The sequence below is a fragment of the Astyanax mexicanus genome, chromosome 11 (assembly GCF_023375975.1).
Source record: "Astyanax mexicanus isolate ESR-SI-001 chromosome 11, AstMex3_surface, whole genome shotgun sequence".
In the NCBI taxonomy this organism is placed as follows: Eukaryota; Metazoa; Chordata; class Actinopteri; order Characiformes; family Acestrorhamphidae; genus Astyanax; species Astyanax mexicanus.
The window spans coordinates 14821641-14847005 of record NC_064418.1 but is presented as its reverse complement, the minus strand read 5'-3'; the positions used below and the strand labels follow the sequence as shown (position 1 = coordinate 14847005).

General features: G+C 38.1%; 1 protein-coding gene across 9 annotated transcripts in view; it reads left to right on the top strand.

The window, feature by feature from the left end:
- LOC103033833 (R3H domain-containing protein 1) overlaps positions 1 to 12339 on the top strand; it is a 73570-nt gene extending 61231 nt beyond the window's left edge. For 8 of the 9 annotated variants that reach the window (XM_022667912.2, XM_007250596.4, XM_022667919.2 and 5 more), the window contains 7 exons: positions 188 to 339; positions 2073 to 2176; positions 6158 to 6330; positions 8779 to 8923; positions 9716 to 9813; positions 10148 to 10232; positions 11894 to 12339. In XM_022667912.2, coding sequence (XP_022523633.1) covers positions 188 to 339; positions 2073 to 2176; positions 6158 to 6330; positions 8779 to 8923; positions 9716 to 9813; positions 10148 to 10232; positions 11894 to 12219 — 1083 coding nt within the window. In that variant the 3' untranslated portion in view covers positions 12220 to 12339. The remainder of the gene's footprint in view (positions 1 to 187; positions 340 to 2072; positions 2177 to 6157; positions 6331 to 8778; positions 8924 to 9715; positions 9814 to 10147; positions 10233 to 11893) is intronic. The other variant, XM_022667917.2, reaches the window with a different exon arrangement.
- Positions 12340 to 25365: the final 13026 nt, after the last annotated feature.

The following is a 25365-nucleotide window of genomic DNA, read 5'->3' as shown; positions in this document are numbered from 1 at the left end:
TGAATGAAAGGTACACAACGTTACTTAAAGCCCTGTTGTAGCAGCTGCTGTGCAAAGTTTAAAAAGCTACTGATTAGAGAACAGGCATTACTTATATATAAAAAAAATATATAAAAAAAAACATTTAATTTCAAGACTACAAGCAGAATGAACTGTCCTGTCTTATCCTGCGTTTGTCTTTGGCCAGGTATCCATGCCTCAAGGATCCCAGGGCGTGCCCCAGCAGACATATCAGCAGCCAATCATCATCCCCAACCAGTCCAGCCATGGGCCCATGCCTGCGTCCAGCATTCAGGTCTACTACAGTGTTATACCACCCAGTCAGCAGAACACCATGAGGTATGACTGCAATGCTGCCTTTGTACTGATTTTATGCTTAAAAAGTGTAGATTTTTTTTTAATGTTGTACGTTTGTTGTTTTTAGCCACTAATGCAGTATCAAGACATTTTAAGAACAAAATTCTTGTGCAAAATAAAAAACCTTAATATTTTAGGACATTTAGATTAACTGCAACAAAGTAAATATTAGTTTGATTGTGTCTAACTGTTTCAAACATTCAGTGGAAACAAAAAAAAAATCTCTAAGCCTTTGTCTAATTTGTAAGAAACAGGAATTTACAAAGATTTATAATGTAGTATAAAATATTAATAATGTAACAGTATAAATAATGTAACAAGGCCTGTCATAATAAGATAATTTTGTGCATGATAAATCATCCCAGAAATTATTGCAATAAACAATATTATAATCATTTTAAGACCTTTAAATTCCACTGACATAAATGTATTATCAAAAAATTAGGAAATTGATGTCATGTCTACTTATTGTACAATAACTTGATAATGTAATTATCATAACAGGCCTAAATGTACCTCATGAATTATGGTATATAACTAAAAAATGTAAATGTCAATATTCAGTGCATGCCTATAAATCCAAACTTATTTTTGATATAATTCTTTAAGTTTTACAGTAAATTACAAAAACTAAACAGACTGTGATATTGTAATACTTTTAGCAAGGCTTTTTACATTTAAATACCATTATCAAAAGCTTAGTCATAAGTAAGAAAAAGTGTGATTCATTTGATGCATTTTATTTTATTTGATTGAAACCTTTAAAAAAAATTACAGTACGTCGATATATCAGTATTTTCTTACACCTCTAGCTTTTATTACAATATGTATTATTTTTGTTGTTTAAAAATGATAGTAATATCATGTTTAAAATGATGCAATATGGCACATCGTCAGGGGGTCAGACCAGGGCAGTGTAGGACTGAGCTGCACTGCACTAGGAGGAAGAGGTCACTTCATTTTTTTTTTCTCTCACATCCCCTCGTTCCTCTGCTCTCTCAAGAGGCCCTGACTTTAGTAGGCCGCGCTGGCAGTGATTTATATGGCCAGATACCCATCCAGTCTTAATATATCACAGCCGGTCCCACAAGGAGAGAGCTCTCGCGCTTTTTCTCTCTCTCCTTTGCGCAAGCTTTTGCTCCCGTTTTCCCTACACCACAACCACCATCCTTCATAAGAGGCAGCCTGCGGACAGGGCTTATTCCTCAAGGTGCGCACCGTCTCGAGCAGCTGTCTCTGCGCTTCGGCTGCCGCATCACTCTCCGCGCTGCTTACATCCTTATTAGGCCGGTACACGGGAGCCGCAAAGGAGGAGAGAGGGGGAAAAACGGGAACAGAGCCTTGGAAAATTGGTCACAGCGACAGATGATGAATGCCTGCGGTGCCGCGTTATATTCTGCCGTCGTGAAAATTACGTTGGCAGTGATTTTTTTTATTATTATTATTTTTCTTTCTTTCTTTCTTATTTGTAGGGAGGCGTATCCCCATGAGTTTGCTGTGGGTATATTTAAACTAGCACCAGGGCGCTGTGCTGTGTCAATCCCGTGTGTACTTAGTGCCCTATATTAGTAATTTCCTTCCAATTTCCAGGCAATCAGCTGAATTTGTGCTGTATTAAGTCAACTGTAGGCACAATTTTCTTTTCCTTCCTTGCCGTTCAAGACCGTGTGCTTCAAATTGTGTATGTGTGTGTGTGTGTTTGTGCGTCCCCACAGCTCCTCTGTGGGATTCCTCCCTCCTCCAGGCACGGAGCAGATGCCGTTCCCTCGCACCTCCTCCCCCTGCAACTCCCAACAGATTCCTGCCCAGCAGTGCTCAGGTACTTAAGCCCAGAATGACCTACAACTCACTCGGTCAACTGCCTTCGCTCAGCCCTGCCATCTTGTTATGCATTTATTTTATTCAGAATCACTTTAAGCAGCAGCACTAGTAGTAGTTACTCTATCTAATGAATATTTGATATCTTAAAATCTACATTTTAAATCGGAGTGAACAGGGCACCATCTGTAAGCGCTCTCTCTCTATTTACTGGTTCGTATAAATAAAAAATATAAAAACAAGTCAATTATTTCCGTTTAAAATAATCTGCCTCACAAAACTGCAGAAAAAAAAACGCAACAGGAATGCTGAATATATATTGAGTCTCGTTTTCAAGGCTTTGACCCCTTTTACAGTCTAGTGCTGAAACAGGGCTGAAACAGTGCCAAGTGAAAAGAAACGATGATAATAGTGCCATGTTTTTACCTGGCAAACAGAAAGGTTATCTGTATCTGCTTCCACCTTAGGTGTGACCCACCAACACAACCCCATTTTATCATTTTATCATTTTATTATTTTATCATTTTATCACACTCCAGTAGCAAATGCTGCTGGAGCAGCATAAACTGCAGTAGCTGCAAAATCTTGCTGTGTGCACGAACAAAGCTTATATCAATATATAAAAGTTGTAGTAGTAGTAGCAGCAATAATAACAGTATTAATAATAATAGTAATATGCAATTCACCCATTGGTTACCTTTCTTAAATCATGGCCTCTCTTTCCTCTCTTTATCCCTGCCCCTGTTTTATTATTGCGATTCCTAATCCTCACCTCAGTGAAGAGGGCACAATATACAATATGCCCCCCCTCACCTGCCTTGCTAAACACGAGCGAGCGCCTCACTCCAACCCCGCGAAATTAGATGGTGGTTCTCCACAAAAGAAAGGTGGCACCTTGAGAAATGACTACCCACTCGGCTCGGCTCGCCAGTCTGTTGATTCAGTGGGGAATCGACTCAAATTGAGGCATGAGGTATAATTTAGTGATGACAAAAGGGGGGGAAGGTTGTCGGGCAGACGTGGCTTGTCGACCTCTGTGGGGGTGGGAGTGTCTAAAAATAAAAAATAAAAAAAGAATGAAATGAAAAAAAGTCTACCCCCTCATCGTTTCAATTCCATGTCAGGCTTATAGGTGCTAATTGAAATTACGTTCTCCAGACCTAACGATCCAATTATCGAACAGATATGGGGTGGTAATTAAAAAGTAATTCCTTCGTCGCTTTGTTCCAAGTTACAATCATCTTAAAAAAAAAGAAGGGAAAAAAAAGAAAAGAAGTGCCTTCATGGGGCCTCTCATTCTAATTTGCCCCGCCGCTTTATGTGCACGCCGTTAACGTAAATTACTTTCTCACCACAAGCCCCCGTGTTCACGCTCCTATTTCCGCTGTCTCTCCGTGGCACTCTTCTTTTCTTGCCCTTATTAACTAATTAAAAGAGGAGGTGAGACTAAAAAAAGCTGCCTCCCTTTCTGACATCAGAAATCGATTCTCACCCCAATCCCCTTTTTAAAACAGTTAGCGGCTGAAATTGAATAATTTTATGAGGGGGGTTATAACCATGTGAATAGAACATGTCTTTTTATAATAACCCTCAAAATTTTAATCTCTCATTCTTGCAAAATATCTTTTAGGAAGTTGGATCTCAATTTAGATGACTTGCCTTTTATATAAGATTCTATAACGATCTTTAATTATTATAAGGTATTTCTGTAAGAATCTGAGGTTTCCTTACTTCCTTCCTTAAAATATATTTTTTTAAATAAGCTGAAGAACTTAGCTGAGTTTTTGGACAGATAAACCACCCCACTTTACAGTGTTCAGCATAAGCAGGTTTCCATTTATCATGTGCAATGGCCTGCATATCCATTTCTTAACACATTACTCCCAAACTTGACAGCATTCTGTGATACCTCATTAATCATTAATTAATGTTTAATTGATATTTAACTTTGCAAGAACTTTGCAAGAACTTTTGCAAGAACTTATGTCTGTCAGCTATATTGTTGATCTTTAAGAAGAGGTCTAAAACCTTTGAGCTCTACAGTTTAACTTTTGAAGTAGTTGCAGAGGAATTTGCATTGAATGGGGAAAAAAAAGTGTAATAATATGAAAGTGTTTTCTAGTATTTGGAGTATCCACAGGTGCGTAAAAACAATCAATAATAGGTCATAACGATGGGAACCAACAACAAAGCTATGTAGTGGGCAAGGTTTAAACATAGCACAAAAACAGCAGTCTCTACATGTGAACTAATACAAAATATATATTTTTTATTACAATTGTAAAATCTGATACAATATTGATATGTTCCTACTGCCCTAATCATTTATACCATCATTTGTATAGATTTTGCCTAAAAAATTTGGGAACCCTGCACTGTGAGGGTGAGCCTGTTTAGCCTTTTCTCAGCCTGAGAAAAAAACGCAAGGAAGCCAATTTCACGTGAAGTGAAATTAATATGGGTGTTAATAAAATCGTCTAAAGCAAACGTGGATTAGTGGGACTTAACCTTGTTTTGATCTCAACCTGAAGAGGATATTAAATAGGTTACTTGGAGCCATTTGCAAAAAGAGTAATTACCCAGAGAAAAGAGTCTTCAGAGCCTCTCTTAAATGAGGTCAAGTCTCTGCTCTGAAAAGTCTCCAACCTTGTAAGTAGCCAGATAGAGCTCTTTGAAAGGGAGGCTGTTTGACAGAATTTATGCATTTTCTATTCCTTGGCTTTTCCTGTAATGCAGTGTACTGTATATTCAGACTGGTCCAACCCTGAAGTTCAGGGCATTTTCTCTGTGCTCCCGCATCAGCAGCAGCACTTTCCCAAGCTCTTGTAGTTTAAAAAGGAATGTGAATTAAGGAAGGATTCAATTCCTGAACCCAATTCCATCCAGGCTGTGTGGGTGGTAATTCCTTGTTAATGGAATCACGAGAAAACAACTCCGTACATTTGCAATCGCCATTTGCAATTCAGCGAATTGGTATTTTAATTGAGTGGCAATGCAATATTATTCTATTTTAGTATTCTGTTTATTGTTGGTGTAAAAGTTGGGTTTGTGCACTGCTGTGTGTTCATGTGTTTATAACAAGTGGTGGTGTACGCGCGTTAAGCATATGCAGCATGTCTGCATTGCCAAAATAGCGATTAACATCTGACTGTTGATGTTTGTCTAGGGTATTTTTAGTTAGTTTAGTCTGTGTTTTCCGTTGCCAAGATACGCAAGCAATACGCGAGAAATTTACCTGAACACAAATCCAGACCACCTCGTCCATCATCGTCGATATATTCACTAGTTTTGTTGCTATTTAGACAATTTTAACTACAGATGGAATGTGTGAAAATGGACTGTTGGTGGGGTGTCACATAGCAATGAACATTGCGACACACCTTGCGCAGGGTGTAAGATGGGGCTAACAGAACAATATGTGACCTAAACGTCAGGTATAACCCAAAATTCTTTGGGTTTTAATACATTGTTACATTGTTTAAATCCTTTAAATTCAGCATCGCTCCGAAAGTGATTTGACGCCATCTGATGGGTTCTGTGCTAAATGCGACTTGCTTATTTACATCCCAGAATACTCTTTGCAGTTGTGAGTAAACATGCACTGAGAAATAATTTGACTCCGATCCATATTAGATTTCTTAAACTAATTTTTAGACCTTACTTTCAAGAAAGTACAGTGTTTAGATTACTGATTTTTTCATATAATATTTTTATTAATTAATAATTATCAAAATATTACTAATTTGTAACAAACCTACAATCCAGTGCTGTTCTTAGGTAAAAACTCTCTATTACAATCCAAATAAAGGTAATTAATCACATTATATTAAAGCTTTTTAGTAACTTTAAGATAATAATGTTTAAAGGGTTAACCTAATTAACAATCATATGGATCACACTGTAAAATGTTTGCAGACTTGTAGTAAAGTAATGCAACTTGACTCTTTTTATAGATGCTTGACCTGTGTGGTTTTGTTTGCAGGCATGCCTCCCTCAGCTCCTGGTGGCAGTATGGTGATGATGCAGCTCACGTTACCTCCAACCCAGCAGCCACGGCCACACTCACCTCCACAGTGGAAACACAACAAGTACCACAGTCTGGACCACCAACGCAGCCAGAAGTCCACCGAGCTCTGCAGCCTGGACACCTCACAGGTAAGCTGTAACTAGGGATGCACTGAATATTTATATATAATAATTAGTACTGAACAATAACTTGTTTTAAGCAGTGCAATACAGGGATTGAGGGAGGAAGTCAGCAGGGAAAGCCAAAAAACGGCAGGTTTAAGTTCATTTTTACACATTAAAATCATCAAAATAAAATAAAAAATTCGGCGTGATTGTCACTCCTTGTGTCAGTTTAATATCAGTCTGTTCACAAACTGGCTGTTTTCCAGCTACAGTTGTGGTCAAAAGTTTACATACACTTGTAAAAAAACATAATGTTATGGCTGTCTTGAGTTTTCAATAAGTTCTACAACTCTTATTTTTCTGTGATAGAGTGATCGGAACACATACATGTTTGTCACAAAAAACAGTCATAAAATTTGGTTCTTTCATAAATTTATTATGGGTCTGCTGAAAATGTCACCAAATCTGCTGGGTCAAAAATATACATACAGCAACAAAATTTGTCAATTTTGGTGATGTAGCGAGTTGTGTCAATCAAATTAGCTTCATGTCATGGCCTCTTCACTTCTTGTAAGTGATTCTGATTGACTACAGCTGTTGACTTCTCATGAGCCCATTTAAATAGGGCTCATTTGACCCAGTGATTAGACTCAGCTACAAAAGCTACAATGGGAAAGTCAAAGGAACTCAGTGTGGATCTGAAAAAGCAAATTATTGACTTGAACAAGTCAGGGAAGTCACTTGGAGCCATTTCAAAGCAGCTACAGGTCCCAAGAGCAACTGTGCAGACAATTATACGCAAGTATAAAGTGCATGGAACAGTTGTGTCACTGCCACGATCAGGAAGAAAACGCAAGCTATCACATGCTGCCGAGAGGAGATTGGTCAGGATGGTCAAGAGTCAACCAAGAATCACCAAGAAGCAGGTCTGCAAGGATTTGGAAGCTGATGGAACACAGGTGTCAGTCTCCACAGTCAAGCGTGTTTTACATCGCCATGGACTGAGAGGCTGCCGTGCAAGAAAGAAGCCCTTGCTCCAGAAAAGGCACCTTAAGACTCGGCTGAAGTTTGCTGCTGATCACATGGACAAAGATAAAACCTTCTGGAGGAAAGTTCTCTGGTCAGACGAGACAAAAATTGAGCTGTTTGGCCACAACACCCAGCAATATGTTTGGAGGAGAAAAGGTGAGGCCTTTAATCCCAGGAACACCATGCCTACTGTCAAGCCTGGTGGTGGTAGTATTATGCTCTGGGGATGTTTTGCTGCCAGTGGAACTGGTTCTTTGCAGAAAGTAAATGGGATAATGAAGAAGGAGGATTACCTCCAAATTCTGCAGGAAAACTTAAAACCATCAGCCCGAAGGTTGGGTCTTGGGCGCAGTTGGGTGTTCCAACAAGACAATGACCCAAAACACACATCAAAAGTGGTAAAGGAATGGCTAAACCAGGCTAGAATTAAGGTTTTAGAATGGCCTTCCCAAAGTCCTGACTTAAACCCCATTGAGAACATGTGGACAGTGCTAAAGAAACGGGTTCATGCAAGAAAACCATCACATTTAGCTGAACTGCACCAATTCTGTCAAGAAGAGTGGTCAAACATTCGACCTGAAGCTTGCCAGGAGCTTGTGGATGGCTACCAAAAGCGCCTAGTTGCCGTGAAAATGGCCAAGGGACATGTAACCAAATACTAATGTTGCTGTATGTATATTTTTGACCCAGCAGATTTGGTGACATTTTCAGCAGACCCATAATAAATTTATGAAAGAACCAAATTTTATGACTGTTTTTTGTGACAAACATGTATGTGTTCCGATCACTCTATCACAGAAAAATAAGAGTTGTAGAACTTATTGAAAACTCAAGACAGCCATAACATTATGTTTTTTTACAAGTGTATGTAAACTTTTGACCACAACTGTAAATGATACGAACTATACAGGGGCTAGGATAGTAATGTTAGCTGAGATTACTTAAGGCCAATTTATACTTGTGCGCCGTATTTCACTCTCACGTGACTTGAGTAACACTGCTGTGGTAAATGTTTGACTAAAATTTACGCATTAATTCAGTTTGTAAAGCTGCTTTGTGACATTTGTTTAAAAAAAAAACTATATAGTAAAATTTAATTTAATTTTTGATTAGAGTAGCCACAGTTGAAAAAAAAATGTATTGTGCTTTGTCAGTTTATCTTCTAGGATGTTAAAGATGGTCAGTGTTGTAGTTTTGTAACTGCTATTTATTTGAAAAAGCCTATAGATTATTAAAAATAAATATTTCATTTCATTTTCATTTCATTTAAAAAAATTGTAGCTTCAGCAAAAATAAATGTACACATCTGAAATCATAATTAATATAAATTTACAAACTCCTGACTTTGGCTTTTTTGCTTTGGCTTTAAAGCAATTATTCTTTGTAAATGTGCTGTAAGTGCCTGCAGCTATTCTAAACACATTCTTTCCTCTAACCCTACAGAGCAGTCCTCAGCTGGGCAGCCCATCCACCTCCCCCGCACAGTCACCCACACCCTCCCACCTGACCAGCGTGAAGAACGTCCGTCCTGGCCTCACTTCTGTTCCCATCATGCCTCAGTTCTCCAGATCCTTTGTCCCGGGGCAAGGTGAGTCCTACTTCTCATAAAAGCGTCTACATTAATATCCTGTCAAATTCGTCTCTCTCTCTTTTTTTTTTTATTTCCCTGGTGGTCAAACTCAATTACTGTCTTTTTCTGTAGCATAAAATATACAATTATGTAATTAATTGCACCGTTAATTACATAAGGACTTTTTTTTTAGTTGGTGTTTTGTATTCTCAGGTATAAGTTGTACATAATACATTTCTTTTAACATTTGATTTATTGTCAAGAAATGAAAAAAATCATAAATGTAAAATCTAAAAATAAGTTTGACCATTCAAACTTTCCTCTGACAGAATTTTAAGGATCTATTTGTTAAAAATAATATAACAAGCAGCAGATAGTGTTTTGTCTTACTTGCAGTTTCTGAGGTAACGTACAAAGGTATTAGAGTATGTCATTCTCGATACATTTGTCCTTAGTACACCAATAACAGAAACTACTATTTTTTTTTGGACAATAAACAATATTATTGTAATTTTAAATCCATTTTATGCCACTAATATAAGGCAATTTCAATACTCCCTTTTAATAAGTGGTGATATTTTAATTAGATACAATAGTTAATCAGTTAGAATATATTGTTTTTTTTTTTTTTTTAATAATCTGAATAAGTAAATGACATTAAATTGTTTTAAAATAAAGCCAGCAAGGACGTGATCATGTTAATGGGCTCTCCTTGCTAAGCAGAGCAAGGATCATAAGAGCATATTGTAACAAGAGAATTAAGAAAATAGTTCCTAATGCTCTTTAAATCTCTGCTTAAATCTTTCTCAGGCGAGGCTCGGTACCCCCTCCTTGGTCAGCCTCTCCAGTACAACCCCCAGGTCCGTCCTCCTTTACTCCATGGACCCCCGATGGTCTCTAATCACCAGGTAAGCATAGCTGAAATGGCCTTACCATGCATTTTAAACCAGAACTGCATGCAGCTGAACCTCAGAGCTTCTCACACACTTCTGTTACAATATGTAATGTCCTGACATGTAGCTCAAGACCTTCTGCCACTGAAAGAAAAATAACATTTCAGAATAACATTGAAGTTAACAGTAAACCAGCCACCTAACTGCCCTGTTTCTGAGTGTCCTTGCTGGCGTTTCTAACTAACATAAATCATTGCGGCCAGAACTGCGACACAGCGCTGCAAGGACAGATGAAGAGATGTTCATAGCATTTCTTTTTTTTTGTTCTTTTTCTCTCCCCCTCAACCAGGGCCCGGTGGGGATACGGCACAGTGGTCGAGGCAGAAAGCCACCCAGGAAAGCGCTGTCTACAGATCTCAGTGTAGGTGAAGCAGGTAATGGTAGCGGGGGCCATACTGCTCCTTAGCAAGGGAGACTTTAAAATTGAGGATAAGAGCAATTGGCCAATGGCTTCTCCAGACAGTTTCTATCCCAAAAGCTTAAGTACTGATTAGGACAGAAATTATTCAATAATTTAGAATAATTGTTTAATAGATGTTGTTTGGAAACATACAGATCATACAGATGGTCAGATTTTTAAATTTATGGCCAGATATATAAATCCATCGACTCTTTATTATGCCTGGACCCTTTATTAAAAATAGGGGGTTGAACACCTCCAAAGCAATTTAGTAATAGATTGCGCTATGTAAGATTAAAACATAACAAAAAAAATATAATAATAAATTTATAATTGCAAGAGCTCCACAAGGAGAAGTTCTCACTTGACAATGTTTTTATTAGACAGATATAAATAATATCAATATTATAACTGTAATACACTGGACAATGCTCTTCTCATTCAGTGTGATTTGATCTTCTAAATTTTAATATTAAAGACATCAAACTATACAGCAACTCCTGCAGGATTAAATTGCAAAAAAAAAATTATAGTAGCCACATTAAGCTAGATCTGTACACTCTTGATATTTTAATCTCAGTGTCTTCATGAGGGACAGTCACCTGAAATAGTTTTCTCAGTGTCTTGAAGAATAGAGTTCCAGGAGGTGCTGAACAATAGTTGCTGCTTTTCCTTCATGCCGTGAAGCTCCAGCTCATCCCAACGCTTTTTTGTCTCTTAATTGTTTTCATGTCTTTAATATTAATCTACAACATAGAAAATAAATTAAATAGAAATAAATAAAAGAAATTAAATTAAAATAAATAAATAAAACCATTAAATGAGAAGGTGTGTCACCCACCTCAGGGTTGGACCTTGTGTTATTTAGCTGTATGTGCTGTAACAGCTGTAAGACTTTTTTATCTGGGTTACTGTAGCCTTTCTGTCAGCTCCAACCATTGTCTGTTAATTATCGTCTCTTATCAGCAAGGTGTTACTGTCTGCAGAACTGAAGAACTGCTCACTGTATATGTTTTATTACACCAGAGACCCTTGAGACTGTTATGCAAAAAATCTCAGGAGATCAGCAGATCTGGAAATACTCAACACCAGCACCTTCTGACACCAACAATCATTCCACACTCAAAATCATTGAAATCGCATATATTTTCCATTCTGATGGTTGATGTGAACATGACCTGAAGCTGCTGTCCCATATAAATAAAGCATTGGTTGTATGCATTGCCATGCTGCCAAATATATGATTGGCTGATTAGATAGGTGCAAAAAAAGAGGTGTTTATGGTTTCCTAATAAAGTGTTCATTCATGCAAACACAAAAATGTGTATAGTATGACTGTGTAGAGAGAACTTGGCTATACAAAATGCCTTACAATACAAGGGGTACGATTCAATATAGTACAATATATTGTGATTCTGTAAAAAGGGGGATAGGCCTATATATTGATTGGCCTATATTGTCATAGTATAAAAACTAATAAATTATATAACACTGTTATATAATATAATAAAATCAAGTAAAGAAAGGTTTACTTTTATTCCCATCAGAACAGTGGGATTTAATGACAGCCTATAACACTGCTTTCTAGTTAGTGGGGTTCAAAATTGGTCTTCTCTCCCTTCCCCTTCTCTCTAGTAAGTGGGCGTGTCCTGGAAGTGACGGACCTTCCAGAGGGCATCGGCCGAGCACAGGCCGAGCTCCTGCTGAGGGACCTGGGCCGGATGGGTGCTGTGTTAACGTGGCTGCCAGATCCCAGAGCAGATGGCAACCGCACCACTACCACCACACTTGCTGCTGATCCCGCCTCCACCTACACCATCCTGGCCACCTTTCCCTCCAGACAGGTGGCGCAGGGGGCCCTCCTCTACCACAACTTCGCCCTCGGCCCTGCTCCATTCAGACTCATCCCCAGCAAGAGACACTGCGAGCAGCCCAGTCTGGAGAGGGCCAGCTCCCAATGAGACTCCTCACTCTTATCTAACTCCCCATAAACTCCCAAAAACCTAAAAACCTGAACTCATCCCGAACAAGCTCCCTTCAACACCAGCATCCCTCCATTTCAACATCACTCTCTTTTTTTTCTGAGACGTCCTTAAAAAAAAGTAAATTCTGGCTTTCTCTTTTTCTCTATCTGAGAAACAAAGTACAAAATTACATCCTATAAAAAAGTTAAAAACACTTCTTATCAAGGCTAAAGTGTTGTCAATCACATTGTAGTGGGGTTTAAGGAGAGAAAAAGACCAGAACGCAAACTTGAAGCTAGAAATTTTCATGTTTCACTTTTAAAATGGACTGAAACATACAATTTAGAAAATATGAAAAAGAAAATTTGTGCTGTTTTATACTGCTTTTCACCACTGCTCTATTTCTCATGCTCGCTTATGCCCCCCACCTTCCATCCCATCCACCAAGGCACACACTCCCAGCCATACCAGCCATTAGACGACCCCCCCATACCCCCTCCTACAGTGTGGTCAAATCACGGGGTCATGGGGTACACAAAGGGTCTCATGTTGTGCCTTCGATCAGAGGTCGACTTTGCTTCTTTTCTCTGGAAAAGAAAAACAAAGACGCCTCAGTGTCTCTTCTTGTAAACGAAAAAAATTAAGACCCGTGTATTTTGTTTTTGTAAATAATTTATATAGTAGCTGAATAATTCAATTGATTTCCTTCCCTTTGTGAAAGTTGGGAATAGGCACAGGTGATGAAAATATTTTTTTTCCTTTCATTTCCCTCCATCATTTTTAACTTAAGACGTCGCCAAATAAAAAAAAAAAAAAAGGCCCCACCCCACTTCTCACTGCACCCACCCTGGCACATTTTAATACTCCTCTCCCTGGTTGGAATGATCCTGTTTCACCCTCTTTCCTCCAATTCTCTCCAATCCATCAATTCTTCAATTCATCAATCCTCCAGTCCTTCCTCACACATGGAAAACCATGTCAGATCTTTTTGATTTTCACAATCTTTTAAAAAGAGAGAGAAAAAAACATATATGCCTACTGGGTCACTGGAAAAAAACAGTTTGCACATTTATACAAGTCTATATATATATATAAATATATTTTTTTCCTTTTATTTCTCAAAGAAAAACGTGTGGATTCTGAAAGGCTGTTCAATGTTTACTGGTGCAAGTCATTTTTATTTCAGTTTGAAAGCCAATAAATGTTTACACCAAATGACGTACCTTTTCCGCTTCCTGAAATCAATGGTGTTTACCTGCCCACATCATCTGTCTGCTGCTGGTTGTCCGTTTGCTCACTCCTCGCTAAGAGCGAGCTGTTGTCTCCCTGCCTTGTATTAGGACGCATCCGTCGACGAAACAGGAGCTGTCGACTTCGCTAAAATGAGCCGCCTGGTGCTGTACTCTTCACCCTGCCACTATCTGATGCTCTACTGGGTGCTATTCATCTCAATTTTCCTTTTATTGGCCCATTTGTCTGCTACATTAACCTCCCTCCAACCTCATCTCTGCAAAATGGCCTACAGTTCATCTAAATTTTTATTTCTGCTCCCCCCTTCCCCCTCTCCTTCACTCTCCCCCTGTATTTGCCCCTCCTCCTCCTCCTCCTTGCTCCTAATAGCGTCAAACCAATATAGCGAAAAAGAGAGAAATCCTTTCCACCGGTTTTCACATCCAGCCCTAGGGAGTTTGGGTTGTGTGGCTGGAGCACTTTTCTCCAAAATGGAAGACTTCAGCTTTTTCAAGAGTGATTTTAATTTATTTTATTTCTTTGCCCCCGCACGAAAAGGGTTAGCAGCTCCCGAGTTGACCAGATTATTAACGTCTAATTAAGTCCAGCATCAGTTCGACCCTGACACCTACGAGCCACTGAGAAGATGGATTAGCCGCTTTGATTAAGTGTACACTGGTATCGGTCTAATTGAGCATGTTTCTTCCTTTCTTCCAGGAAGATAAAGATTACCAGGAACAATAAATTATTTGAAGTTTAGATTGATATGGGCAGTACTTATTGAGCTATGCATATTAAAGCACCTGAAACAGAGAGCTTATGAATGTATCTACACTGATGGGCGTGGTGGTCTGGTCTGGTGTGTTCAAGTACATTTCTGGTGCATTACTATCTTGGCAATGGAAAAAACAGGTGCACCACTGATTGAAAACATTAGAATATGAAAATAACATTGTGGTTCTTGTAAATTTACTGCTCGAAAACCTTCACAGCACTGAAGATGACCCACTGTCATTCTGATTCACTCCATAACAGTTTGGCAAGACTATTCACCTGGGTGCAGCTGCTACGAAGAGTGTATGTGATTCAGGAAATAATTAAATATTTTTAGTTCCAGAGCATAAAGAGTAAAACTTTGAGTGGATGTTGGTGAAGTGTTACTGAGGGCAAGGACGGTGAGTCTGGGTTATGATAATAAATATGGGTTGTCCAATGTACTTGAGTCCTTCACAAACATATTAAGCCATGTCCTAATAAATATCAGTGGTCCTTAGTTATAGAATGGTGAGAAAAACAAGTAATAAAGGTTATAAATTTGAGTCATCTTCTCTTTGTGCTTTTGTGGAAAGCACTCTTCAGCTTTGGAACTCAAAATTGGTATAAACATGGTACAAACTTTAGTGGGCCACACTCAACGCATAATAATTACACAAGAGGCTACACTATACAGATGTGCCAATGCTCAAAATTAGCTTTTCTCTTTTTCCTGTAGAGAAATACTGCCAATAGAATTATAAGACGCTCTGGAGGAGATAAACATGAACCTTTTCACCAAAAAGAGAGTCCTACAAGTCTGGAGATGGGGTAACTTTGGAGCATCTCTATTGGTCCATGTGTCAGTAATTTCAGATACAATGTAAATAACCAATGCAAGATTCAGATTATGACAAAAGGTGATTGAATTATGTACATAAACCCAAAGTAAGTACCGTAATTTCCTTGCTATTTAGCGCCCCCTTCAATTAAAAAAAAATGTGTACATATACAGGCCACACCCGACTATAAGCCGCTCTTAAATATTAATTACATAGGCTATGTACACAAATGACGTTATGTACAGTGAATAGTGCTGCGACATGGCTGGTTTAAAATATACAGTAGCCTTCCAGGAAAAGTCACGAGAATAAATGGTGTCTTGACCCAGATGTAGACAAAACAGGCCCAAACCATGATACTACCACCACCATGTTTCACAGATGAAATAAGGTTCTTTCTTCAAATATAGCTCTTTCATTTAAACCAAAATGTTATAGGAAGGAGGGTAACAATGGTCTTAATTTTCCTTCATTTGTACACAGTCTGTCTGAGGTGTTATGAAGAGCAGACTTATAAATATAAATCGATATATCTCTGTTCTTTAAATAAATCAGACTCCACCCACTCAAACCTGGTGGTCATCCCTCTCTAGTTTCAGCTTCAAATTAGCTGCTAATCCTAGAGGTTCACCTACTTTTTCACTAATAAATATGCAATATTGGATCATTTTCCTCAATAAATTAATAAATGACCAAGTATAATTATATTTTGGTCTCATTTGTTTAACTGGGTTTTCTTTATCTACTTTAAGGACGTGAAAATCTGATGATGATTTAGGTCATATTTATGCAGAAATATAGAAAATTCTAAAGGGTTCACAAACTTTCTAACCCCACTGTATCCCACAGGTCAGTACAAAGTTCTCTAGCTTCCATGGGACGTGAAAAAAGTCACGGGACACAATGGTAGTTCATATTGTCCTATAAGTATTGTCCTGCCACTGTACATATTTAACAAGCAGACACTGTCCACATTCCCACATTACGCCTGCAATATATCTTAACTTGATTGGTTGCGATGCCCACTCTTCACCCTGCGCCATAATGGGCCTCCCACACTGCCCCTGTCACTGCGGCTATGAATTCCCAATTAAACCCCAAGAGTGCCACATTACTGAGACTTAATGAATGTCTGATACTTGACAGTAATATAAATTACCTATAGTGACACTTAATATTCTCTGTCAAATTAATAATAATAACCTTATGCAGAAAGGCAAAGACGGATTGGGTGGATCAGATATGATGAACTTTGTCATTCTAATACTATAATAGACTATATAGAGTCTTATATTACAGTTCTTCTCGCCTTAAACAACCAAATCTCCAATCAAGCTTTTTTTTTTTAAGTGTTTTTAATTCAGCAATCAACTCTATAAGATATATAGGTTCATTATACAGTGGCTTGAAAAAGTATTCAAACCCCTTGAACTTTTTTTTTTACATTTTGTCACCTTACAACCACAAACTTAAATGTATTTTATTGAGATTTTAACTGACAGACCAACACAAAATAGCACACAATTGTGAATTGTGAAGAGCCACCTTTCACTCTAAATACATCTGCAGGTCTTTGGGGTTTAAATCTACCAGCTTTGCACATCTAGAGACTGAGATTATTGCTCAGTATTCTTTACAAAACAGCTCCAGCTTGCCCAGTCTCAAGTCTTTTGCAGCCTCCACCAGGTTTTCTTCCAGTATTTCCCTGTAATTATCTCCATGCATCGTTTCATCATCTCTGACCATCATCTTTTCTGTCCCTGCTGAAGAAAAGCCTCCCCACAGTATGATGCTGCCACCACCATGTTTCACTTTGGAGATGGTGTGTTCAGGATGATGAGCAGTGTTACTTTTCTGCCACACAAAGCACTTTGTATGTTTGCATGTCTTCAGGCCTAAACCCTATTGAGCACCTGTGGGGCATCCTAATATGGAAAGAGGAAAAGTGCAAGCCACTTGGGACACTATAATCAGGAGATCATTGGTACAAATCCTGTTCATGTAGCTTGCCATCGGCTACCGGAGCCCCGAGAGAGCACAATTGGCTTTGCTCTCTCTGGGTGAATAGATGGCACTCACTCCCTACATCATTCCAAAGGGTGATTACAATCAGAACAAGCCGTCTGTGAGCTGATGTATCAGAACCGAGTCGCTGCACTTTCCTTCGAGCGTGCTGTGATGCTACTCGGCAATGCTGCATCGGCAGCAGTTGGAAAAGAGGTGGTGGGTGACTTCACATGTATCGGAGGAGGCATGTGCTAGTCTTCACCCTCCTGGTGTTTGGGCATCACTAGTGATATCCTAATTAGAAAATGGGATAACAAAGAGACTTTGGGCACAATTTCTTACACATGACTATGTGTTGAGTTATTGTGAGTGCCCAAATCACAAATTTACACTGTGGAAGTGATTTAAACACATGAGTAGTATATGAAGATTGACACAAAATTAATGAGATGAGAAAACTAATTGTTCAAGCTACTGAAAGGACAGATAAGTCATTAGGACTCACAAGTGTACAATTAGGCCTACAGGATCATTTTTACAACAAAAATCAGTTTGACCTTTTTTTCTGGTTTTGATTGATGAAATACATGATAATGTTTTCACAAAACGTAAAAAACAAGCAAAATAAGTAAAAAAAATCAAAAGAAAAGATCATTATTATGACAAAATACATTATTATCTGAAAAATATAAAGAACTTGTCTCATTAGGACTACCCTAGGAAGGAAAGAGCAAGAGTTTCTTTAGAGTTACCAGCCTCAGAAATTACAAGTTAACAGCAGCCCAGATAAGAGCCACCTAAAAAACACTCTTGCTTCACAGGTTTGTTTAACTCTAGTAACCCAGGAGCACCTGCGCCGGATGATTTTCACCCACGCAATTTTTTCATGTGATTTTCATTGTGAGAGTAACATAAATTAAAAAAGGGTTCCAAAACTTGTCATACAGTGTATACCCAATGTTAGTGATGGTCTTACTAATTTTTAACGTTAGTATTGTAGGGTTAAGGAATATATTTATTAACATTAATAAAATCTGTGATATGAAAATATGTATATTTTTTTAATTATTTTAACAAACAAGTGGGAAAAAATATTTCAACCATGTGTGTCATTCTCCATTTGGAGTGGGAATTCAAGTGGATATCTTATATATAAATATATAAATATAAATCATATATAAATATATATATATACAGGTGCTGGTCAACGAATTAGAATAATTTGAAATAGTGCAATCATGAAATTCTTTGAATGCATTTTTTGTGCAGAAAGCAAATCAGGTGTTCACCGCACCTGTCCTACTCGTTAGACTAATCACAGAACTCGTTACCTGGAAAAACATTTTCTCAGCTGAGCTTTCCAAAAGGCCCATTTAGGCCATTTAACTGTGACACTGTTGTTTTATTGAATTAGAATAATGGAGAAACCGTTTCATTGAATTAGAATAAATGCTCGAATTTTTGTTTTCTGTGAAGTGTTCACTGTGCAGTATAAAGTCAGGGTTGAGTAGAATTTCTAAGTTGTAAAATCAATCATGGGTAAGCAGCGCGACCTCTCAACCGGAATAGTGGCTCAAATTCAAGCCCTTCGCCAACAAGGCTTGACCCAAACTAAAATTGCTGAGCAGCTCGGCATCAGCCAGTCTTCCGTCTGCAAAGCTCTCAAGAAAAACTGCAGCAAGCGCACCAACTGTTCCGGCGTCCGAAAAACTTCTGCTCGCGACAACAAGCAGCTGAGAAAGATCGCAGTCAGCAACCGGTTCAAGTCCACTTCCGAGCTCACCGACTTGTGGAACAAGCAGACCGGCGCTGACGTCTCCAGATCAACCACTTACCGTCGTCTGCGCGAACTCGGCTTCAAATCTCGCGTTCCAGCAGTAAAACCGATGCTGAACAAGAAAGAAATGGAGAAACGGCTGAAGTGGGCCAAAGAACACGGCGAGTGGACTGCTGAAGACTGGCAGAAAGTGGTCTTCAGTGACGAATCACGCTTCTGCATCTCCTTCGGTGACCAAGGTCCTCGTGTCTGGCGTCATGGTGGCGAAACCTACAACCACGAGTGCGTGAAAAGATCCGTCAAGTTTCCCCAGAGCGTTATGGGGATGCATGTCCGCTCGAGGTGTAGGGAAACTCTGCTTCCTCAAGAAGACTGTCAATGCTGCCGTATATCAAGATGTTCTGGAAACGTTCCTGATTCCCACTGTTGAGGAACAGTTTGGCGAAGAAGACTTCATATTTCAACAGGATCTTGCACCGGCTCATGCGGCAAAGTCGACCAAAGATTGGTTCACTAAAAAACAGCTTGAAGTTTTGGCATGGCCGGCCAACTCGCCTGACCTCAATGTCATTGAAAACCTTTGGGCCATCGTCAAGCGGAAAATTCGCGACAGAAAGCCTACTACGCTGGACCAACTGAAGCAGAACATCGCCACTGCCTGGGAAGCTGTGAGTGCGGAAACTTGCGACAAGCTGGTCAAATCGATGCCGCGGAGACTTCAGGCAGTCATACAAGCCAAGGGGGCAGCCACAAAATACTGAGAAAGTGATGATTGTAATTATAATAAAAATTATTCTAATTCAATGAAACGGTTTCTCCATTATTCTAATTCAATAAAACAACAGTGTCACAGTTAAATGGCCTAAATGGGCCTTTTGGAAAGCTCAGCTGAGCAAATTTTAACGAGTAGGACAGGTGCGGTGAACACCTGATTTGCTTTCTGCACAAAAAATGCATTCAAAGAATTTCATGATTGCACTATTTCAAATTATTCTAATTCGTTGACCAGCACCTGTGTATATATATATATAAATAAATAAATCATGATGCATTATGGGAGTTTTTAGTGCCCTCAAAATCACGTTCGAATTCACCCTTAAGATTCGGACACTCAAAGAAAAATGGCTGACATACTCAATAGTGCCCTAACTAGTAAATAGAGAGCCATTTCGGTCACAGCCTATGATAAAATATAAAATAAGAGTCCTAATAACATCAGTGACCAAAATCTTTGTGACAAAAATATTTTTTAAATAAAATACTTTTTTTTATGTTGTATGATATAATGTTAATCATGCATACAGTAAATCTGGATCTGTTTCATGAAATCTCAAAAGTTAAACCTATTAAAATATTTCTTTACACTAAACGTGTAAAGCAATGAAAATTGCTTATGTGACAAGCTATTTTATATATGTAAATAGTATTTAAAAAAGGGAAAATCATAAGAAAGAAATCATAAGGAAAATGTGGTTTTTAATCTTAGGTTAACGGTGAACATGTATATGATGACTCTTCAAATTTACTCTAATATTTTTGGCTTTTTTTTTAAACCCTCCAACCTTTGTGACATGGTTTCCACTCCAAATGGAGAATGACCCAAATACAAAAATTCTTGTTCAAATTTTTTGCTCTAGAGGGACAGAATCTATAGAACATTTATTTGTCAAATGTTATTATAGTAAGCTATTTTGTTCTGACATCCGTAATTGGCTGTCAATTAAAATTACTGACATACATAATTTTACTTATAATGAAATAATTTACCATATGGATAACTTGAATAGAGACATTTCAGATTTAGTTAACCTTGTTATCATTTTGGGTAAATATCATATGCACTCATGTAAGTGGAAAGCCATAACTCCATAACTCCCTCGTTCACTCTGTTTATACATGATTTTGCTAATTGATTGAATAAATTGAATAGAAAGACTAAAAAAAATCCATTCTATAATATCAAAATCCTTGCCTTTTTAATTGTGTGAAACTTAACTTGTGCTTTCTTCATGCCTAAAAGATGATTACTGCCATCTTGTTCAGTTAGTACTTGTTACTTGTTATTTGTTAGTATTGTCTGTTCTGTTTTCCATTAGCTGATAATGTACTGGTTGTGTACACTGGAAAGCTTCCCATTGTTTTTTGCTCTCACATTTTATGTACACTTTTGCTCCCTTTCTTGATTTGTACATTTCCTACATTTTCTACATTTCTTGATTTGTACAAAAAATGACCCATTTACATGGTATACATGGTATGAATGGGCTTCTACTTCCTGTTCCTGCTTCCCTGCTCAGGTGTTGGGTACTTCAGGCACAGGCTAATACAGTGGCCATTTCTCACCTCTAATCTCTTAGAAAGCTTAGAAAACTAATATTCATATTATCACGTTGAATGCAGTGATCCACAACTGGATTTATCAGTGCATTAAATCTTGTTCTTAACAGGTCTTAACGCAGGGTCGAGTTTGTGACATCAATTAACAGGAAAAATGGAATTTAGCTTAAAACGACCTCAGTTTGGCTTTCTGATGCGTACTGCAATCTGACTGCAGTGTGTTATAGACCCTGCTGTCTGTATTCCACTCCAAAACCTCGCTGTCTTTGAGTTTCAAAGAGTTATGCTGCCCCCAGCTGGTGAGCAGGTACTGATACCTAGTATTTGCTAGAGAGGAGAGATATTGAAGTGTATAATGAAGGTCCATGGTGACCTATTGAAGATGCCAAAATAATTTTAGTCCATGAATGGTATATAAGTGAAAAGTAGTTCAGTCTATTGTAAAACAAAAACCCTGTTTTTCAATGGGCAGGACAATAGAGAACCACCACAGCTATTATCATTTGGGTGGTGGTGTATGAGGTGTTAGTGTGTGTTGTGCTGGTGTGAGTTGATCAAATACAGCAGTGCAGTAACGCTTTATAATAAACCCCGCGTTTCAGAGGGTAAGCAGTGTGTATTTACAGAGTAAGAACACTAAAACACTGTACACTACATAATACAGCCCCTCTCCCTGTTGTTCTTGAGTACTTACTGAGTAAATACTGTGTACTGATAGAGTAAGAACAGTAAAACTCTGTACACTACATAATACAGCCCCTCTCCCTGTAGTTCTTGAGTACTTACTGAGTAAATACTGTGTACTGATAGAGTAAGAACAGTAAAACTCTGTACACTACATAATACAGCCCCTCTCCCTGTTGTTCTTGAGTATTACTGAGTAAATACTGTGTACTTATAGAGTAAGAACAGTAAAACTCTGTACACTACATAATACAGCCCCTCTCCCTGTTGTTTCTGAGTAATTACTGAGTAAATACTGTGTACTTAGAGAGTAAAAACAGTAAAACACTCTACACTACATAATACAGCTAGTTCCCTGTTGTTTCTGAGTAATTACTGAGTAAATACTGTGTATTTAGAGAGTAAAAACAGTTAAACACTCTACACTACATACTACAACCCTCTCCCTGTTGTTTCTGAGTAATTACTGAGTAAATACTGTGTACTTAGAGAGTAAAAACAGTTAAACACTCTACACTACATAATACAGTCCACTCCCTGTTGTTTCTGAGTACTTACTGCGTAAATACTGTGTACTAAGAGAGTAAAAACAGTTAAACACTGTACACTACATAATACAACCCTCTACCTGTTGTTTCTGAGTAATTACTAAGTAAGTACTGTGTATTTAGAGAGTAAGAACAGTAAAACACTGTACAATACATAATACAGCCCTCTACCTGTTGTTTCTGAGTAGTTACTGAGTAACTACTGTGTACTTAGAGAGTAAAAACAGTAAAACACTGTACACTACATAATACAGCCCGCTCCCTGTTGTTTCTGAGTACTTACTGAGTAAATACTGTGTATGTATAGAGTAAGAACTGTTGAACACTCTACACTACATAATACAGTCCAATCCCTGTTGTTTCTGAGTACTTACTGAGTAACTACTGTGTACTTATAGAGTAAAAACAGAAACAATCAGGTGAGGTGTGGGTTTATTAGCCATTAATATAAAACCTTGTGGTTTTTGTGTATTAATGAATACATTTTCTTTAAAACCTCAGCATTCCTGATTGTGTTATAGAAGATATATAAACATCAAATTACAAACTATACGTTTTCTTCCTGCTCCACCCTGATTGTTTTTAGCAGCTCCATCCTTGACAGTTTTAAAAGAATGAATCAAATTCTCATCTTATTCAAACTCAAAAAAATATTTTGAGTATAGTAATAGTATAGTATAGTATAGTAATGATTACCTGGAGTGTGACTGGCAAAATGATATAAAAAATTGATATTTAAAAATTGCACCACGAGTTTAGGGAAATTGCAGGTTCTTGTGATCTTTATTTGTACCTTTATTTAAGTAAGCGTAGGACCCCAAGAACAGTTACACCATAAGTGTTGGGAAAGTACAAGAAGGTAAGAAGGTAAGTTTTAGAAAGTTACCTACAGTAGTTGTTACACTCTTGTTCCTGATTGTAATTTATTTATACATACAGTTAAAGTACCTGTTGGACCCGGTAAGTATTTTGAATGTACTGCTTCATCCAGAGAAGTTATACCGCAAGTAAAGGGAACTTACCTTACCTGCTGGAGTTTTTAAACATTTTGGAAAAGTCCAAACATGTCCAATCCAGTCAATAACCGAACTGTAGTATCTAACAACTGAGTGCTTAAACAATCATTTGTCCATTTGTCAAGCAGAAATTCTAAAGGCCAAAAGCCAACAAAGAAAAGTGAGTGAACTGTTCATTTGAACAGAAATACAGCAGAAAGCAAAAGGCAAAAGATGGATGGGGAAAGTAAAAAGAAAAGAAAGCTGAGTCCCTAAAATGATGCATCAAAATGAAGAATTCACAGAAATGTGAAAGTTTGAGTATTGTAAATGTTATTTATTGTTGTATTCTCTTTTGAATTTGCATGGTGGACTATGCGGAATATAGCCTAGGTTGTTTAAAGGCTGATTTTTTATAATGGTTGATTGGTATGATAATTAATCACAGCAGCATTGCATTGTGTAATTTGTTAATAGCCTAGTTTTAGGCCTGTGTGTCAGGCTTAATATACACTGCTCAAAAAAAATAAAGGGAACATTTAAACAACACAATGTAACTCTAAGTCAACCACATTTCTGTGAAATATACCTGTCTAGTTAGGAAGCAACACTGATTGTGAACCAGTTTCACCTGCTGTTGTGCAAATGAAACAGACAACATGTAGAAATGAGAAGCAATTAGCAAGAAAACTCCTATAAAGGAGCGGTTCTGGAGGTGGTGACCACAGACCTTTTCTGTTCTCATACTTTCTGGCTGATGTTTTGGTCACTTTTGCATTTTGTCAGTTCTCTCATCCACAGAAGTTCTCTACAACCCACAGCAATGGCTCAGGTAGTGCAGCTCATCCAGGATGGCACATCAATGCGAGCTGTGGCAAGCAGGTTTGCTATATCTGTCAGCACAGTGTCCATAGCATGTAGCAGATACCAGGAGACAGGCCAGTACACCAGGAGATGTAGAGGAGGACAACAACCCCGCAGCTTTGTGCAAGGAGGAGCAGTGCAAGAGCCCTGCAAAACAACCTCCAGCAGGCCACTAATATCCATGTTTCTGCTCAAACTGTCAGAAAGAGACTGCATGAGGGTGGTATGAGGGCCCGACGTCCACAAGTGGGGCTTGTGCTTACAGCCCAACACGGTGCAGGGCGATTGGCATGTGCTAGAAAACACCAAGATTTCAGATTTGCCTTTGGCGCCCTGTGCGCTTCACGGATGAGAGCAGCCTGTAGTATGTTTTTCCACTTTGATTTCGAGTATGATTTTAAATCCAGACCTAAATGGGATAATAATCTTGATTTAAATTGTTCACTTTTATGTTGTTTTGCTCTCAACGCATTCCACTACGTAATAAATGAAGATTTTCAACTTAAATATTTTATTCATTGAGATCTAGGATGTGTTATTTAAGTGTTATCTTTATTTTTCTGAGCACTGTATGAGTTTGTGACCTTTTTTGGTATAGTACCAAAAGTCTAAAGTTTGAACACTTTCTCGTTGAATGTTTTTTCTCTCCTTATTCATTTTCTACATTTTTAGGTTATTTAAAATGCATAAAAACAATTAGGAGACATATATGGAATTATGTAGTAAACAAAAAAGTGTTTGTCCTCCACAATCCCCTGAACTAAACCCCTAAACTGAGATGGGTTATTTGAGGTGATTTAGGATATGCTGGAGCTTCACAGCATTAAAAGAAAAAGCAGCAACAATTGTTCAGCACCTTCAGAAACTCCTTTAACATGCTGAGAAAATACTAAGAGTGTGCAGATCTGTCCTCAAAGCTAAAAGTGGCTACTTCTTTAATACAAAAAAATCAAATATAAAACATATCCTTGCTTGTTTTCCTGTTTAGCTGCAATGTCTTCAACTTAAATTTACATTGTAAAAAAAAATCATAAGGGGAAAACCACCCATTATCCATTATTTCAGCTCCACTCATCATAATACACAATCACTTGGTAGTTATGCTC